Source organism: Sus scrofa, chromosome Y (genome assembly GCF_054392235.1).
Source record: "Sus scrofa isolate SSC_HxYL_T2T_F1_AM1 chromosome Y, Sscrofa_HxYL_maternal_Yorkshire_Landrace_v2.0, whole genome shotgun sequence".
Taxonomy (NCBI): Eukaryota; Metazoa; Chordata; class Mammalia; order Artiodactyla; family Suidae; genus Sus; species Sus scrofa.
In genome coordinates, this window is record NC_139402.1 from 3,550,001 (window position 1) to 3,568,800 (window position 18,800).

Below are 18,800 nucleotides of genomic sequence, written 5' to 3' on the forward strand. Positions count from 1 at the left end.
AAGCATCCAAGGCTTAACTTCTGTCTTAACTTGATGTGACATGTACGATGCGGCCCCAGGAGACGGCTTGTTCCTGGGCAAAGAATTCGAGTGACCTGCCCTAGAGTGGTTCAGACAGCACCCAGAACCCAGGAAAATGAGCTCTCAAGCCCATCACCACAGAGGTTTCAGAAACCCATGAAGCGCCCTGCTCAGGGCCTCCCCGCCTCCCCCCGACATGCACAGCAGCACTCACTCCAAGGAAACTCTGGAAATAACCTCCCTGGGCTGGGGGGGGGGGGGAGTCCCTAGCATTATTTGGGGATCCAGAGAAAGAATTATGAAAGAAAGGAGTTCCCTGGTGGCTCAGTGGGTTCAGGATTGGGCACTGTCACCACGTGGCTCTGGTTACCACTGTGGCTCGGGTCGATCCCTAACCGGGGAATTTCTGCACACTGCAGGCACCGCCCAAAAAAAAAAAAGGAATTAATGAAAAAGAAAGTCCTAAAACCCCAGGACCGGGGGGGGGGGGGGGGGAAGCCTGCCAAGGGAGGCCAGGAAGGCGGTTAGGCTCACGGAATTCCTGGAAAAATATGCAGAAATCAGTTATGAAGTGGGTTCCTGTGACAGCCAGTGCTGGCAGTGATGGAAATTCTAACGAGCCTAACTCAGGGTTCACTACCGTCGAGGGCTTTCCCGGAACAAACGCAAGCAGAGAAGGAAGGATCAGAGTGGCCGCAAAGACCCCCAGGAAAGGGCCGACCCCGCACGTGGGGAGAGGCCACCGCTGCAGGACACACAGGCCCTCTGCAGCCAGAGCCTGGCCGTGGTCACTGACAGGCCACCGAGCAATACTCCAGGGGGCCTTCCGGACCCACGTCTGCGGCAGCCCTTCCCTAAAGCAGGCGGATAACCAAACCCTAATCTCGGGTCCGGAGTTGTTTTTCGGATGTTGGAACCAGCACCACGGGGAAGAAATGAACTACTGCTTGATAACCTGGAGCGCAAGGCCCCCCAGGCCTCCAGGCGCCTAAGGAAGGATGGAGTTAGAATTAATCCCCGTGACCCCGCCCCAGGATCTCACCCTCAGCCAATCAGAGATCGCGCACGAGCGCCCCTGGTACCCAGGCCGCCCCTCCCTCCTCTGCCTTCAAAGATGCTTTGCTGAAACCCTCGGGGAGTTTTGGTCTCTTAAACACCCGCTTCCTAGACGCCTTACTGGGCCCCTGCAATAACGGCCCTTTCCTTCCCGACAACCCGCGGTCAGGAGCCGGGCTTCGCTGCGGGCGCGCGAGCGGACCCGAGTTTGGTAATAATTCCTTCCCGAAAAGCCGGGAAGGAAAGCTCTCCTCTTCCTCGTCGGAGACCGTCTACCACCAGGTGAGCTCAGCTCAGTTAGGGGAACGGGACCTGGAAAGCCTTGCACTCATCCCAGTGGCTGGTGTTTTTTTTGTGTGTGTTTTTGTGTTTTTTGAATGGCTGCACCTGTGGCATACGGCGGTTCCTGGGCCAGGAATCGAATCTGAGCTGCAGCCTCAGCAATGCCATATCCTTTAACTCACTGCCCTGGGCCGGGGATCGAACCTGCAGCTCTGCAGGGAGCTGCGCCGAGGCAGTCATCTGCGGGAACTCCCCGGTGGCCCTTTGACTGAGGTGTTTCTAGAAGCCAAGAGCATCCATGGCTAGACAGTAAAACAGAGCACAGGGGACCAGATGACAGAGCAGGACACACAGACACAGAAACAGGACACACACGGAGACGGACATGAACTGTTGTGTTTTTTTGTTTGTTTGTTTTTGCCTTTTTCCTTTTTCAGGCCAAGCCTACAGCCTGTGGAAGTTCCCGGGCTAGGGGTCGAATCATCGACAACACTGTCTCAGCCACAGCCACGAGGGATCCGAGCCACATCTGCAACCTGCACCACAGCTCACGGCAACGCCAGCTCCTTAACCCACAGAGTGAGTCCAGGGATCGAACCCGCAACCTCATGGAGATGACGACAGGTTCCTCACCCACTGAGCCACAATTGGAACTCTGATGGGAGCTGTTTCTGAAACCAGGGAGCTGTGAGGACTCAGAGGTTGTCCCAGAAAGAATGGGAACAGCAGAAAACCTCCCGCCGGGGAAACTGTGGCAGCCGTGGGCCTCAGGCCAAGGCTGGGTGACCCCGATTTTCGGTGAGACCCACGGCGAAGGATACCGCTTGTGTTTATCAATGAGTTTTGTTGCTCAGCGGTGGAAACACTGTCAAAGGAAAAGGAAAACCCTCCTTCACTGCTGGTGAAAAATGTAAAATGGTGCAGCCACTCCGGAGAACAGAACGGAGGTTCCTCAGAAAACTCAACCTAGGACGACCGTGGGATCCAGCCGTCCCACTGCTGGGCATCTATCAAGACAAAACCACATACACTCACTTCAAAAGATAACCCACCTCCCAATATCGACAGCAGCACTCTTCACAACGGCCCAGACAGGAAGCAACCTAAATGTCCATGAGGCGATGAGTGCGTGAAGAAGGGGTCCACGCACACGATGCAACAGGACTGAGCCATCAGCAGAAAGAAATCACGCCACGGGTAGCAGCATGGATGGACCTAGAGATTCTCATACTAAGTATGTCAAAAAGAAAAAACAAATACCATGTGAGATCGCTTCTATGTGTCATTGAAAAAAATACAAAGTAGTGAATAGAAAAAGCAGCAGACTCACCTATGCAGAGAAGAAACTCGGGGTTGAGGGGGGGGGGGGGAGGGGAGCAAGAGATACAAACTGAGTTTAACATAAGCTACAAGGACACGGTGTATGCACAGGGAATAGAGCCAGTGTTTGCTAATAACTAGAAATGAACTAGAACGTTAAAACAGGGTGCATGAGGGTCTTGCCCACCTGTAACTTACGTGAAATCGAACAGCAGCAATACTTCGATTTTAAAAAATGAATACGTAAGGTTGTGCACACACATACACAGAGGAGTGTTTCCTGACACAGACACAAGGAAGTACAAACCTGACATTCGTTGTCAACATGGTTTTAGGGGCGCACAGCCCACCTGAAAAGAATCACAAAGCCTGAAACACTGACTTTTCGCCCCGTGGGTGGGTTGCTGCCCAAACAACAGCGGGGAAGCCATGTCCCCTGGACAGAAAATGACACTGCCAATGGGGGTCAAATGACTATCTATGGCTCCCAAGAGTCAGAACCCAAGAACCCCCCCCAAATTATCCCCAAGGGAGGACAGAGAGACAGTGGGTGAGCTGTCACCTGGAGGCAGCCGAGGGACAGTCCCCATTCTCTGTTCAGAGGCTGGACACGGGCAAGCTCAGTGCTGGAGGGACCCACATTCACAGGGGGAGAGGCACCCGCCCAGGACCCTCCGTCCCCGCATCACAGGGGCGGGACGGAAACACACGTCTGGAACTGCTGCAGCCACACGGAGCTCTCAGCCAGTCTGGCCGCCTCCGTCCAGGACAATTTCTGCGCACTGATCTCGCCCCACGTCTGAGGACGGGGGGCTGCAGAAACATCCTCTGCCCCTTCGAGGGGAACAAATCTTAAACCCTTCATCTCTTTCCCTCCAGCTAGTGTTGGCCTCCTTCTTGGGACGGCTGTGAAAACCACGAAAATGAGGCACTTCTGCAGAAAGGGGAAAAAACCCATCTCAGGATGGCAACCTTACAGCTAGAGCTGAGCATGCAACACACACCCGTTTGAGGAAGCAGAGACTTAGGGCTTTTACGGCAAGATGTGCATGTGAAACACACGGCATCCTGAGGAAGCTGAGTGCTGGGTGGACCCAGATAAGAGGCATCCGTGACAGCCAGGGGCTGTGTCTTGACGAGAAATTCTGGATGATGGAAATGAAACCGAATCTAAACTATTTATCCATGTGGTCATGCAGTGGACAACGATCGGGATGGGGGGGGTTATCATGACCCAAACTGGCCCCTTTGAACTCAAAATGTTGGGGCCGAAACACCAAGTGCTTGAATCCCTTTTCCCCAGCCCCCAGGGAGAGCAGCAATCCAAAAAATGCAGAGAAAGGAGAGGAGGGAGTTCCCGCTGTGCCTCAGTGGGTTAAGAACCCGACTTAGAGTCCGTGAGGATGCGGGTTTGACCCCTGGCCTCGCTCTGTGGGTTAAGGATCCAGCGTTGCCATGAGCTGTGGTGTAGATCATAGATGTGGCTTGGATCCCGTGTGGCTGTGGCTGTGGTGTAGACCTGCAGGTGCAGCTCCGATTCGACCCCTAGCCTGGGAACCTCCATCCACTGCAGGTGCAGCCCAAAAAAGAATAAAAATGGACAGAAGGATGGATGCTGACTGCAGCGTCCACCTGTCTGTCTGTCTGTCTCTGGGGCACCTTGTTTTCTTAAAAGGAAGGAGAGAGAAGGAGGATGGGGGGGGTGAAGAGGCAAACTGCCCAGGTGCCCTCAAGTGACGCATGGTTCATGCTCACCGCTCCAAGAGGCTCGGCTTTATAAAACCATCCTTCTCATCACTCCGCCTGACAGTCCAGTAAAGAAACGTGCAGAATCTCTGCTCCCAAGGACCTGACCCGGCTGGCAGCTTTACTCACATAAAATACCTCTGATGCTTTTTAGGGCCGTACTCACAGCATATGAAGGTTCCCAGGCTAGGGGTCCAGCCTACACCACAGCCACAGCCACAGGGGATCCAAGCTGTGTCTTCGACCTACACTGAAGCTCATGGCAACGCCGGATCCTAAACTCACTGAGCGAGGCCAGGGATGGAACCTGCAACCTCATGGTTCCTAGTCGGATTCATTTCTGCTGCACCATGACGGGAACTCAGCATAAATGTATTTTGATGTTTTCTTTTTCTTTCTTTTTTTTTTTTTTTTGGCTGCAGCTGAGACTTACAAACGTTCTCAAGCGAGGCATCGGATCCGTGCCACAGCAGCTGAAACACCGGATCCTTAACCCGCTGAGCCGCCAAGGGAACTCCCCCATGACATGTTGGTGTGAAAAGAAAGGCATCACCCCCCACCCCCGATCACTGAGAAAAACCCCAGAACAAAGCACAACAGCCTTTCTGATTATTCTCCATGGCCTAGAAAAGCCTCTTTCAACAAACCAACCCCAAACCTTCCCCGGGGTGATCCGAGGGTGCCTGCGACGGCTATAGCATTAATGACACACGTCGGACAGATAACTCAGGAGTTTGTTTATTTCTAGAGCTTCTTGAACAAGAGCCAAACTCGAAAGCATTAAATAAGAAAAACAAAAACAAAAAACCCACAACCCAGGTAAGGCGCGCCGGCCAACCCAAGGCTTAGGAAACGAATGAGAAACAGAGAGAGGAGGCTGGCGGGGCGGGGGGCACAGGTTCTCAGGCGATCAGACAAGCCAAGGATTTCAGGACATCTGGGAGCCCGGCAGGGAGGGGGCACAGCTCTGGGGCTGATTTTTTTTTTTCCAGCCTGGGAGCAGAGAGGAGACACAACATAGAGCCGGGACCCGAGGCCCTGCTCCTAGAAGCACAGAGAGCTGGGGGGACCTGCCACAGGGAGGCAAACACGGTCATTCCAGGACAAAGCGCAGGTGAAGCTGCTTTCCGCCACCCTTGATCTCCTGACAACATCCACGGCCAGAGACATCCAGAAAAAACTCTGCCCTGGCTGGAGCCACGGGACGTCGGAAGCCACGAGCCTGAACAAAATTCCCTTCTTAAGCCTCCGGGAAGCCAGCCAGAACTGGGGGCTGAGCAAAAAGCAGCCCAAGGGCCGAGATGTCTAAAAACCATGAACCTTTTCCCATCCTGGGTTTTAACGCAGGAATCAGAGACATCGCAATGGCTGAAGCAACCCACAAGGACCCCCAAAGATAAAATCACCCCTGCTAATTTTTTCTTGGCTGCACCTGCTGTGTGCAGAAATTTCCAGGCCAGGCACTGAACCCATGTCATGGCAGCAACCCAAACCACAGCAGTGACAATGCCAGGTCCTTAACCCACTGTACCACCAGGGAACTCCTCCCTGGTAATAGTTTTAAATCAATGGCCCCCATGGTGCTGCGTTTAAAAAAGAAAATTCAAGAGCCCTTTACAGTAAATAATGCTGCAGAGCTGGCTGTGGGCACGATAGGGTCTTTTGTATTTTAAAGCTGGGGTTTTTTTTTGGGGGGGGTCTTTTTTTTTTTTTCTTTTTTGGCCACCCCTCAGCATATAGACTTCCCAGGCTAGGGGATCAGATCCGAGCCACAGGTGTAACCTACACTGCAGCTGCAGCAACGTGGGATCCTTAACCCCCTGTGCAGGGCTGGGGATCAAGCCTGCGTCCTGGTGCTGCAGAGACACGGCCGATCCCATTGTGCCATGGCAGGAACTGCCTCCTCCTCTGTTTTCATCTCCAGAAAGTGAGTCCAGGGAAACCAGACCTCTTAAGCATCAGATACACCCAAATAAACCACCTCAAGACCCATGAGCTACAGGATGTCCCGCTGTGGCATAGCAGGAACGCATCCGAGTGGTATCCGTGAGGATGTGGGTTCGATCCCTGGCCTCGCCTCAGTGGGTCAAGGAGCCGATGTTGGCATGAGCTGTGGTGCAGACTGGCAGCTGCAGCTCCAATGGGACCCCTAGCCTGGGAACCGCGACCTTCCATACGCCGCGGGTGCAGCCCTAAAACGCAACAACACAAGACCTGTGAGCGAGGAGGCTGCCTGGACTGTGAATTCAGACAAGGGGGGCAAAAAAAGACTCATCAATGGCAGAACATAACGCACCCAACATCGCTTTTCTGCTTTTTTTACACGCAATGGCAATGCGGGCTCCAGTTTTAACATTTTCCACCATGAAACCCGTCTCTCTCGAAAAGAGGGTTTCTGGCTAACATGTGTCTCTCCCCAGCCCAGCGGCAAGGTTCCCACTGAAATTAAAATGTAAATGGGTGTTTCTTCACCGACAGAGGGCACCCATCCAGAGGGCCTGCCTCGGGGAGCAGACAGAGGGGTTTGGTCCTCCCGGGCGCCCAGGCTTCCATTCCTCTCCAATGTACCCAGACTTTCCCTGCACAAACGCCGCGGGTGTGGAATTAGCGGGAAGCAAACACTCCCAGCTGGGCTTCTTCCGCGGGGGAGCTCAGCGCCTGCCATCCTATGGTCAGGCAGCGAGACATTTTTTAAGTCACTTCTTTCCCTTTGGCTGTGAAGCAAGGCACCCCCCACCACCACCACCACCACCGCCGCAGAAAAGAGAAAACAGTCTTTCGTCCAGCTTCGGGCCGCCCAAAGCCCCACCCATCTCTTTGGGGGTCACGCTAGAGTCCATCTCCAGCCTCTGGGCCCCTCGAAGCCCCATCTCTGGCTTCTAGGCCACCGAAAGGTCCATCTCCAACCGGTGGGTCCCTCGCGGCACCCCTCTGTGCCCCGGAGCACCCAACGCTTCCGCTGTCACTTGGCAACGACCCCCAGGAGCTGCTCTCCTCTCCCGCGTTTCCTGTAGTCCCGGCGGCGCGCCCACCCCCGCGGGGGTCCCTCCTGACAGCAGAGCATTGGCCGCGGCCGCCAGGACGCAGGTGTCCCCCGGCTACACGAAGCCGCCGTCCCGGAGGCCGAAGTAGCCGGCGTGGACTGCGTCCCCCAGCGGGAACACCTGCTCGTGGTCCAGGCCCCACTCGCCCTCGTCCTCGTCCTCCAGCTCGGGCTCGGTGGCGGCGGCGGCGGCGGCAGCGCGCGCGTTCTCGTACAGGAAGATCTGCTCGTCCACGTGCGCGGGGGCCAGGCGGTTGCGCTTGGCGTGCACCGCGTTGGCCGCGGAGCAGAAGAGGCGCTCGGGGAAGACGCGCGTGGCCGCCACGCACCAGTACTTCTGCAGCACCTTGGGCAGCACGGGGAAGAGGGCCAGGCGGTCGGACCACCACTTGAGGGGGTCCTCGTTGAGTCCCAGCACCTTCTGGGACTTGAAGTTGCTCAGCTCCTCCACCACCTGCGCGTGCCACTCCTCCTGGTCCTCCACGCCCCCCGTGGGGCAGAAGATCTCGGCCAGCATGGTGTTGATGACGCTGGTGGGCGGCGGCGTGGGCGACAGCGCCGGCTTCTTGGCCGGGGGCTCCTCGGGCATCGGGTAGGGCTTGTCCTCGGGGGCGCCGCGGTAGCTGCCGTCCTTGACCTTGTCCAGGAGCCCCTTGGCTTCCTCCACCACCCTGTTTTCCACCTGCTGCCTCTCGAAGGCCGACAGGAAGGGCAGCCGCTTGTAGCGCGGGTCCAGGAAGGTGGCCACGTTGAGAAACATGTCGATCTCGGGCATCTCCTGGTAGGTCTTGGAGAGCTCCTTGGCAATGACCTCCTTGGCCATGCTGATCTCCTTGGAGTCCGTCTCCTTGATGGTCAGGGTGGTATTGAGGAGCATGTGCAGCAGAGGCTTCACCATGCTGATGGTCGGGTGCCTGGAGGCCGACAGCATCTCGGCCACCTGCTTGAAGGGCTGCAGCAGGTCCACCAGCCCCTCGATGCTGGCCCACTCGGCCGCCTCCAGCATCAGGTGGTGGTTGTTGCTGTCCTCCAGCAGGACGCCGGCGATGGCGAACTGCTGGTCCTTGAGCCGCTGCAGCATGGCCAGCGTGCTGCCCCACCAGGCCACCCGGTCGCTGACCAGCATGCAGGGCGCGGCGTGCTGCTGCTTCTGCTTCTCGTACAGCAGGTACATGGCCACGGTGGACTGCTGGAAGTACTCCACCAGCTTGCGGCAGCGGGCCAGCAGCGCGCCCAGCTTGGGCAGCCGGAAGGCCTGCTGGAGGCCGGCGTCGAACGTGTGCGCCAGGCAGGGCATCTGCACGGTAATGTCCAGCAGCGAGCAGGCCTTGGCGACGTCCTTGCCGCGGTCCGTGGTGGCGCCGAACACCTTGGAGCTGACGCCCCACTCGATGAAGGCCTCGTACAGGACGCGGGTGATGGTCTCGGCCGCGTTGTCCTCGGGCACCTCGAAGGTCTTGAGGCAGCGGGAGCCCAGGGCCAGGCCTTGCGGGGCGGCCCCGCCGCCGCCGCCGCCGCAGCCGCCGCCGCCGGAGAGGAAGTGCGCGGCCAGGGTCACGTAGGTCCGGTTCTGGCTGGGGCTGCGCCACAGGTCCGTGGAGACGCCGCACCACGCGGCCTCCGCCAGCTCCTTGAGCACCGCGTCGCGCACGGCGCCGTAGCGCTCGGGGATGGCCTTGCTGCAGAAGAACTTGCGGCTGGGCAGCTCGTAGCGCGGCTCGGCCGTTTTCAGCAGCCCCCTGAAGGTGGGCTCGTCCACGATGGACGCGGGGTACAGCCCCTCGCAGATGAGGCCCAGGACGGCGGCCGTCAGCTCCTGCTGCTTGCGGCCCTCGTGGCCGTGCGCGCCCTTGGCGGCCAGCGGTTCCTGCGCGCTCTGCTGCGCCGCGTCGGGCTTGAGCTTGGAGAAGGCGCTGGCGAAGGCCTCGCGCATCTGCTCCGTGTTGCTCTTGACGAACTCACAGAACTCGTCCGGGTGGTTCTTCTCCAGGTGGTACGAGAGATTGGACGTGTTGCCGGAGTAGGCGATCTGCGCCATGCAGATGCGGCAGTAAATCTTCTTCCACTGCAGGATGCAGCCCTCGGCGTTGGTGTCGAAGCCGAAGTACCGCCACACCTTGCTCTTAGCGCGAGGGTGCGCCACGAGCTTGAGGTCGGCCTGCGCGCCCTCCAGGCTCTTGGCCTCCATCGCGCCGCCGCCAGCACCGCCGGGGCCCCCGCCGGGCCTCCGCTCACTCGGAGTGACCTGCCGAGAAGCAGCGAGACAAACACAGCGTGAGAAGAGACGGGGGCTCGGCCGGCGGGGAGCGGGCCCGGGCGGCGCGGCTTCGGAAGCGAGGGCGCGCGCAGAGGGACCCGGGGTGGGCGCGGTGGCGCGTGGCTTTGGCAAAGCGGAGGGGACGTTCTGACAAGTGAGCGGCTCTTCCGTGCAGGTGCGTCTGAAGACACGCATGTGTTACCTTTCCCTTCTGGATCGGCTGTGGACTCCTGGTCACACTCTGTCCTCACCCGGCCGCTCTACCAAGTTCTGGGCTAGGAACTCCCCCCGCCCAGCGCCAGCCAGCAGGGCTGGTTTTCCAGGTGGAGGCCGCGGTCGCAGGGGCCACGCCAGCCCAAGACCCACAGCCCGCGCCTGAAACCTCCCCGTCGGCAAGCACGCAGGTGACCCGCCACCAGGGGAAGTGGCTCAAATCGCATGAGTTAGCACAAGCAGTGGGGAACTTGGCAGAGGCAGCAAAGAAAAGCTTGTTTGAGTTTTCTGTTTTTAAATGATGCCCTTTTGACCCCAACGAGATTCCACGTTTTGTTCATCAAAAAGAACACAGATAACACGTGTTGGGGAGGGGGGAAGAAAAGGGAACCCACCTACACTGGGTGGGAACGTCGAACGTCAATTGGTGCAGCCACGATGGAGGACAGGATGGAGGCGCCTCAGGAAATTCAATACAGAGCGACCGTAGGATCCAACGATCCCACCCCCAGCATCTAGCCCAATAAACCAAAAACACTGGTGTGCAAAGCTCCCTGCACCCCAATGCTCACAGCAGCACTGTCTACATTTGCCAAGACACAGAAGCAACCCCTTAAGCATCCACGGATAGAAGAATGGACAAAGAGGAGATGCTGCGTGTGTACAATGGAATATTACTCAGCCATAAAGAGGAATGAAATCATGCCATTTGTAACACCATGGAGGGACCCAGAAATGATCATGCTAAGTGAAGGAAGTCAGAGAAAGACAAGTATCGTATGATATCACTTATAGGTGGAACCTAAAACTTAAAAAAAAAAAAAAAAAAAAAAGGAGTATAATAGAAACAGATTCACATTTACAGAGAAGCAGCTAGTGGGGGAGAGGGAAGGGGAGGGGCGAGAGGGAAGGGGAGGGGCGAGAGGGAAGGGGAGGGGCGAGAGGGAAGGGGAGGGGGGAGAGGGAAGGGGAGGGGGCGAGAGAGGGGCAGAAGATTAAGACGCACGCACCCCCACGTATGAAAGAAGTAATTAAGCTGCGAGCATACAGAGCACACTGGCGTGGAGCACAGGGAACCGTGCCCACGATTCTGTGATCGTCTACGCGGGAAAAGAATCTCAAAGAGAATGCATGTGTGGACAGAGATCCCTGAGTCACGCTGCTGCGCAGCAGCAAGGATCGCAGCCTTGTCAAATCAACTTGACCTCCAAAAAAACCTTTTTTAGAAAAAGAACATGCAGGACAACCCCGGGAAACAGAGGGGGAAAAAACACTCAGAATCCTAAAAGAGGAGCCTGAGCATCACCCCTGATCCAGGGTAGGGGGTCTCTGACTGCTACCCCCCGCCCCCCAGGGGCCTCACAGAGGGACTCGCCCTGCCAGGCTGGCTGGCGTGGCTGTTAAGCACCAACCTGAGGCCTTTCAGGGACAGGCCCCACTCACAGGGCTGATTTACCGGGCAGGGCGGTAGCCTGGGGTCGGACAGAAGGACGGACAGATGTGACCGAGGCCGTGGGGGCACTCTGAGGGGCCACAACCCCCAGGCCACACACTCTGCAGCCTGGCAAGGAGGGGACACCTGGATGTGGGAAACACGGTCCCCAAAAGTGCCAGGAAGCTGCCGGCCAGGCAGTTTGCCGGTCTCAGAGCCCGCCTGATGGTGACGGTGACGGGGGGCTGGCTTTCCCTGGCTCCAGAGGGCACTAAGTTTTGCCCACAAAGCAGGAAGCATCCTTAACAACGTGACTTCGTAGGGAGGCAATGCCGGGGGGGGGGGGGGGGCCCTCACCCTGCAGCATCACCTCCTCCGAGCTACACAGGCTTGTCAGAGCCCCAAGGACCCCTCCAGGAAGGAGCCGACACCTGCAGGACGGTTCTGCGTGTAGACGCTGAAGCTGCCCTCCGCCGTCTGAAGGCCACGGTCCACCCACGGCTCCGGTCAGAGTCAGGGATGCAGGTTTTGTCAAAGCAGCCCCCCCGCCCCCCCACCGTGCGGTCACTCTTACCCCACCGCCCCCAACCATGTCTTAAACTCGCCAACACACTGCCAGGATCCGGAGAGGTCCCGCCTCTCCTCACACCCAGCCAGACGCATCAGGGGCTTCTCCCCAGCACAACGGAAGCATCACAAACCAGTGCAGAACCGGCCTCCTTCCGCCAGGCAAGAGGTCGAGAAACCAGCAAGAACCAAACACAGCCCCTCCACTGCCTGATCTTTGTATGTTTTGGAGAATATTGTTATTTTTATCCAGGGGGGGAATCTTACTGGGAATAACATAAGTGGCTTGTTATTGTTTTTTGTTTTTTGTTTTTTTTTTTTCTGGGCCAAGCCCACATCAGAGGGAAGTTCCCGGGCCGGGGATCAAACCTGAGTCATAGCAGCAACAACACTGGATCCTTAACCTGCTGAGCCACCAGGGAACTCCTTTATTGCCTTTTTTTTTTTTTTTTTTTTTTTTTTTGTAAAGGCCGAACCTGCGGCATACGGAGGTTCCCAGGCTAGGGGTCGAATCAGAGCTGCAGCTGCCAGTCTACACCACAGCCACAGCCATGAAGGATCCAAGCCGCATCTGCAACCTATACACCACAGCTCACGGCAACACCAGATCCTTAACCCATGGAAGGAGGCCAGGGATCAAACCTGCATCCTCACAGAGACAACATCAGGTCCTTCCTTAACCCACGGAGCCACAGTGGGAACTCCTGTTACTGTTATTGTCAATACATGTTTTCAATTTGTTTTAATTCTGTTTAAATTTTTTAATGTAATAGACACTTAATTCACATCTCATTTAATAGGATCCAGGTTGATACGGAAAAGGCACATAAACAGAAGCTCCTTGGGAGTGAAGGTTCTTCATTTTTTTTAAGAGGCAAAGAAGCCTAAGTTCTCTGGTTTCATCTCCCTACGACCACAGCCACCACCTGTTCACACAACACAAAACCCATGAGAAAGAACGTTCTCTTTATAGGGTTGGTTTTTTGTTCTTTTTTTTTAAGCCCTACCGTTCCCCTGGCCGCTCAGCAGTTACGAACCTGCCTAGTATCCATGAGGATGTGGGTTCGATCCCTGGCCTTGCTCCGTGGGTGAAGGATCCCACATTGTTGCAGCTGTGGCACAGGCCGGCAGCTGCAGCTCTGATTCGACCCCTAGCCTGGGAACGTCCTTATGTCACTGGTGCCGCCCTAAAAAAAAAAAAAAAAATTTATTTAAAAAAATAAATAAAACCCCCGTTTGAAGACTCGCATCTGCCCTGAGATAGCTTTGTAAGTGGACCGGCCGACATAGGTTTGGATGGATACACAGCCCACAAGCAAAAGAACCATCTTCAGACCAGGAGGCCTGCCTGCTCTCCGCAGCAGAATGTTTCAGGGAGACTTCTGGGGGCTCTGACACCTGCCCTCGAAGATGCATCTGGGTGATTTTCTGTCCTTTCCAAGACTCACTGATGCCTCCGCGAAACCTGACGTGTGAAAGACAGTCACAAATTTGTCCAGGGACTGTGGAAAGCAGCGTCTGTAACAGGAATTCTCCATCTGCTCATCACAGTGAGTTTACAACGACCGTGTCTGTAGACACGGCCTTGGAAGGAAAGGTAACATCCAGGAGTGACTCGTAACTTGCTCCTCCTCCTCCTCATAGAATCCCCGGGAACTCACACCTCACGCCTGACCCCCTGGATAAAGTGTGCAGGGTCCCCCCACACACACCCCCCCCACAGAACGCCAAATCAACAGTGATAAAAGGGAGGCACTCCCATTTAATCAAGCATTCCCAGCAAGAGTTACATAATTGCATTAAATACATGTCAGCAGGTTTGTTTTTCCTTTTTTTTAGACACACCTGCGGCTTATGGAAGTTCCCAGGCTAGAGGCTGAATCTGAGCTGCAGCTGCCGGCCTCCACCACAGCCACAGCCACAGCAGATCCGAGCACCATCTACAACCTGCAACGCAGCTCAGGGCCACACCGGATCCTTAACCCGCTGAGCGAGGCCAGGGATGGAACCCGCATCCTCATGGATGCTCGTCCGGTCCTTAACCCGCTGAGCCACAACGGGAGCTCCATGGCAGCAGTTTTCACCCATGACAAAGACAACCAAGACCTCACACCCAGCGCCGCCCCCACTTGATAAAAATGTGCAGGACCACCCCCGCCCCCGCACACAATGCAGACGTGACAGTGATAAAAGGGAGGCACTCCCACTTAATCTAAGAATTCACACAATAAATTCAGTAAGTGCACAAAGGCTGTGTCAGCAGATGTCCTCCACGACAAAGACGACCCACAGCTCCCCCCAAAACTGTCCACGGAGGCACAAGGAACCGAGAAAAAGGTGAGAAGGTCCTCAGATAGTTCCTACCCATCCAACAGGCACGCGTAACCCAAGGAGCTTAACCAAGGCCGTTTCCTTCCCAGTACTATCATCATTCTTATTTCGGCTGCACCGGGAGCAAGGGGAAGTTCCCGGGCCAGGGACTGAACCCTCGCCACAGCAGTGACACCCCCAGATCCTTCGCCAAGGTGCCTTTAAATCTGAAACTTGATCCAAATGCTCGGCTTATCAAAGACGTTCCACAAAACTTCATGCACCTGGATCGTCAAGGCTGCGGGTTGTGATCAGGTTAAAATCTCTAAAGAAGAGAACATTTCTATGTCGATTATTTTATACCGTGTATATTTTTATGTAGACAGACTCTATAAACAATTTTTTAAAAAAGAGAAAACCTCCGATTTTTATTTTTTTTATTTTTGCGTTTTAGAGCCGCACCTGCAGCATATGGAAGTCCCAGGGCTAGGGGTTGAACAGGAGCTACAGCTGTCGGCCCCTTCGCCGCAGCCACACCAGATCCGAGCAGCACCTGTGACCTACCCCACAGCTCGTGGCAACGCCGGATCCTTAACCCACAGATCGAGGCCAGGGACAGAACTCGCGTCCTCATGGATCCTAGTCGGAGTCTTAACCCACTGAGCCACAAGAGGAACTCCAGAAAACCTCTGAGGTTTAAAACAAAACCAAACAACCCCCAGCTACGCTTCATGTGAACTGGGCCTGTTACTGCTCAGCTCCACCTGGGGCAACGTTCAATGTCTCCTTGCCAAAAGTTACGTCCAGTTAGCAAAAAAAAAAAAAGGTCAAAAAGCAGAAGGACTGTGACATGTGGGACAAGGGCCACCACCAGACACTCAGGACACACGTGCCTGGCTCCCCCCAGCTCTGCAAGGATTTCTAACCCAACAGACCACGTGGCTTGCAGAGCTCGTCCAGTTCCTCTTAAACGGAGCTGACCCTCGGCTCCAGCAGGAGGAAGGCTTCACTCCGCCCACACACCGCTTGGTCCCCAGTGGGTCCGGTTACAGGCTTTTCTGCTCTTTTTCTAAATCAACAGGTGGAAACAACAAGGCAAGGCCTGGTTTGGATGCACCACAAACACGTTTTGGAGACGGGCCTTCTGGGGAATGGGGTGTGGCAAGCTCCAATTCCACCCTCCACTTGCCGGGTCCCTGAGCAGGTGAACAGCCTGCCCCGAAGGGGCGCGAGGCGCGCAGGGGGAGCAAAGCTGCACGGCCAGCCGCCTACCTTGTCCCGTGGGGCCGGGGGGCGCCACCCTTTGGGGCAATGGGGGGCCACTTGGGACAGCTTTCCAACGCTGTTTACTATTTACAGGCCAGGCCTGATTTAAAAGGTGTCCTCTGCCTGTACCCCCCATGCCCCGCCCCCGCCCCAAACCCCAGGTACTGGCTGGCTCCTTACTCTCAATTCAAGTGTGTTTTTCTTTTTACTACTGCACCTGCAGCCTATGGACATTCCCAGGCTATGGCTCGGATCCGAGCTGCAGCTGCAGCTTAGGGCCACGTCGGATCCTTAACCCACTGAGCTGTGCCAGAGATGGAACCCAATTCTCACGGAAATATCTGAAACCTCCAGCAACGAACCTGCTAAGCCAGAACAGGAACTCCAAAATAAATACCTTTTTCTTTTTTTTGGCCACCCGGCAGCATATGGAGGCCGGGGATCCCATCTCGGGGACCACGGCCAAAGCTGCAGCAGCGCCAGACCCCTTAACCCACTGTGCCAGGCTGGGGATCGAACCTGCCTCCCCGTGAGACGCCACAATCCCGATGCGCCACAGCGGGGAATCGCTCTATTCCATTCTAATCGCTCTCAAAGCGTTTAAAAAAAAAAGAAAGAAAGAATGAGAAATCAGGTTGACAGTAAAACGAAACGCTTCTGTCACATGCACACCTGGAAGAGTTCCCTAAGTCTCCACCCCACGGGGAGGGTGGGGCGCCAAAAAAAATTATCTGTGGGGACGCAGAGCTGCAGGTTTGCAAAGTGGGGCCGCAGGCAGCCCCATGCGTGGGGCGGTGGAGGGATTTAAAGTATTTTTCACAGCCACAGTCAGATGCACTTGGCCTGTTTGCACCCCAGTCTCTCAGGGGTGCCCAGGGGTGTGTGCCAGAGACAGGCGGGCGGGCGGTGCCAACCGCGTGGAAACAGAAGCGGACCTCCGAGGATCTCTCACCTTAGGCCACACTCCTAAGGCGGCCACAAAGTAACACAGCACCGCACTCCCCACCGACCCCTCTGTTTGGGAAGGAGTTACTGTTCATCTAAAAATAAAAAGCCACATATGCTCGCAGAGCCTGGCGTTATCCTGCTTCCTTTGCAAATCAGGGCAGACAGGAACGCTCCGGGTCTGCGGCTGAAGTCCCAGGCGCGCCAACGGGAGCCGACGCGGCCCCGGCCACACCGCGCCTCGCGGGCCCCCCAGCAGCGCTCGGAGCGCGAACCGGTCCCGACACCGGAAAGTTTGGGGTCGCAGACGCCGCGGGCGCAGGTCGCTAAGGCCGCAGAAGCAAGGTGCCCATGAAGCGAAGGGCCCTGCCCCCGAGGCCCCCCCGGGCCCCGCGCGCCCCCCGGAGCCCGTCCTACCTGACCCTGCGCGGAGGCCGGGCTCTCGGCGTGCCCTCCTCCCTCCGGGCGGGGAGCTGCGGGGCAGGCGCGCGGGACCCTGGGGACCCCGGGGACCCTGGCCCTGCCCGGCTGGGTGGGTCCGGGCGCGCGACACCGCAGGGAGACCCCGGCCTCCGGCGCGCGGGGAGGAGCGGCGGGCGGGGCGACCCGCCCTCCACCCCCGCGGCCGCCCGGCCCTGCTTCCGGGAGCGCCCGGCGCCGCGCGCGGGCCCAGGCCGCGGTCAAGGGCACGCGGGGCCCGGGAGCGCCCCTCCCCCGCGCCGCCCCCGCTCCGGGGGCTGCGCCCCGCGGGGGACGCACCGCCCGGGCCCGGAGCCGCCGCCGCCGCCGCCGCCGCCGCCGCGAGCCCCCCGCCGGCCCCGCGCCCCGACCCCCGCCCGCCCGCCCCCGGCCGCTGACCTGGCTCCGCGAAGCCCCCGCGGCAGCGGCGCAGCAGCTGCGCCAGGATCACCGCCGCGCCCGCCGCGTAGACCCGCAGGGCCGCCCGCGCCGCAGACAAAGGCGACATGGCTGCCCGGCCGCCGCTTCCGCGCCGCCCGCGGGACTCGGCGCTCGCCCGGCCGGACGGCGGAAACGCGCCCGCAGCGGCCCGCCCCCCGCGCCCGCGCGCCCGACCGCCAGCCCGCCGGCCCCGCGCCGACCCCCGCCCCCGCCTGACCCGCGACCCCGGCCCCCCACCCAAACTGCAGACCCCAAGGACGCCCGCTCTGACCCCTGACCCCGCCTGACCCGGGACCCCCAGACTCCCTCCAGGATCATGGACCCCAGGGACCCGCCCCAGACCCCAGACCCCCACCCAAACCGAGGACCCCAGGAGCCCCCGCTCGGACCCCGTAGCTTCCCTGACCGGGACCCCAGACCCCCACCAGGACCACAGACCCCTGGGATCCCAGCCTCCCGACCCCCACCCAAACTGCGGACTCCAGGGACGCCCGCTCTGACCCCTGACCCCGCCTGACCCAGGACCCCCAGACTCCCTCCAGGATCATGGACCCCAGGGACCCCAGACCCCCGACCCCCACCCAAACTGAGGACCACAGGAGCCCCCGCTCAGACCCTGGAGCCCGGCTGACCAGGACCCCAGACCCCAGAGACCCCCCCCAGATCCCCCCTCCAGGACCACGGACCCCAGAGACCCCCCACCTCCACTCCCTGACCCCGGAACCCCCCAGAGACCCCCCACCTCCACTCCCGGACCCCGGAACCCCATCCAAACTGCGGACCCCAGGGGGTCCTGCTCTGAACCTGAACCCTGCCTGACCCGGGACCCCAGACCCCCACTAGGACCACAGACCCCCAGGGACCCCCCCCAGACCCTCACCCAAACTGTGGATGCCAGGGAACCCCCCTCCAACTCTGCCTGACCCGGGACCCCAGACCCCCTCTAGGACTGTGGACCCCAGAGACCCCCTTCCCAGACCCCCACCCAAACTGCAGACCCCAGGGACCCCTGCTTGTCTGTCAGTGCCCCCCCAGACCCAAGGACCCAGCCCGGACCATGACTCCTGCCTGGATCCTGGGATCCCACCTGACCCCAGACCCCAGGGTTCCCCCTCCTGGACCCCAGGACACAGAACTATGGACCACCCACCCACCCAGATCATGTGCCCCTGTGCTGACAGGAGACCCAGGGAAGCCCCGCCCTCACCTTGAGCCCCCACACAGACCCCAGGACCACCACTCAGATCCACCCTGGGACTACAGACCCCTGGTCCAGGGACCCCACCGGGACTGCAGGCCACCCCTGCGCCAGAGACCCTACCCTGACATCAACCCAACCCAGCCCCCTAACTTCTGCCTTGGGCCCACCCCACCCTCGTGACCCCAAGACCCACCCTGGACCACAAACCCACTCTTTAGACCATGGACTCCCACCCAGACTG

At 58.3% G+C, this 18,800-nt stretch overlaps 2 protein-coding genes across 52 annotated transcripts in view; both read right to left on the bottom strand.

The window, feature by feature from the left end:
• LOC102159510 (polyprenol dehydrogenase) overlaps positions 1 to 17,455 on the bottom strand; it is a 335,615-nt gene extending 318,160 nt beyond the window's left edge. For all 50 annotated transcript variants that reach the window (XR_014836156.1, XR_014836166.1, XR_014836179.1 and 47 more), the window contains exon 1: positions 17,317 to 17,455. Coding sequence is in view for 5 of the 50 variants with exons in the window: in XM_085009046.1 (XP_084865172.1) it covers positions 17,317 to 17,425 (109 nt within the window). In the remaining 45 variants the exon portion in view is untranslated. The remainder of the gene's footprint in view (positions 1 to 17,316) is intronic.
• Positions 5,142 to 17,455, bottom strand: LOC146394331 (E3 SUMO-protein ligase ZBED1-like). 2 transcript variants are annotated; one of them, XM_085009044.1, is made up of 2 exons: positions 17,317 to 17,455; positions 5,142 to 9,713 (listed from the first exon to the last, which is right to left on the bottom strand). In XM_085009044.1, the coding sequence occupies exon 2, from the start codon at positions 9,654 to 9,656 to the stop codon at positions 7,524 to 7,526; it is 2,133 nt and encodes a 710-aa protein (XP_084865170.1). In that variant the 5' UTR covers positions 9,657 to 9,713; positions 17,317 to 17,455; the 3' UTR covers positions 5,142 to 7,523. The 2 variants fall into 2 exon arrangements, with proteins under 2 accessions (XP_084865170.1, XP_084865171.1); XM_085009045.1 differs by lacking the exon at positions 17,317 to 17,455 and adding an exon at positions 16,876 to 17,031.
• Positions 17,456 to 18,800: the final 1,345 nt, after the last annotated feature.

Bases quoted from the DNA above. Each gene is read 5' to 3' on its own strand.
- LOC146394331 (XM_085009044.1), bottom strand. From the start codon at position 9,656: ATGGAGGCCAAGAGCCTGGAGGGCGCGCAGGCCGACCTCAAGCTCGTG.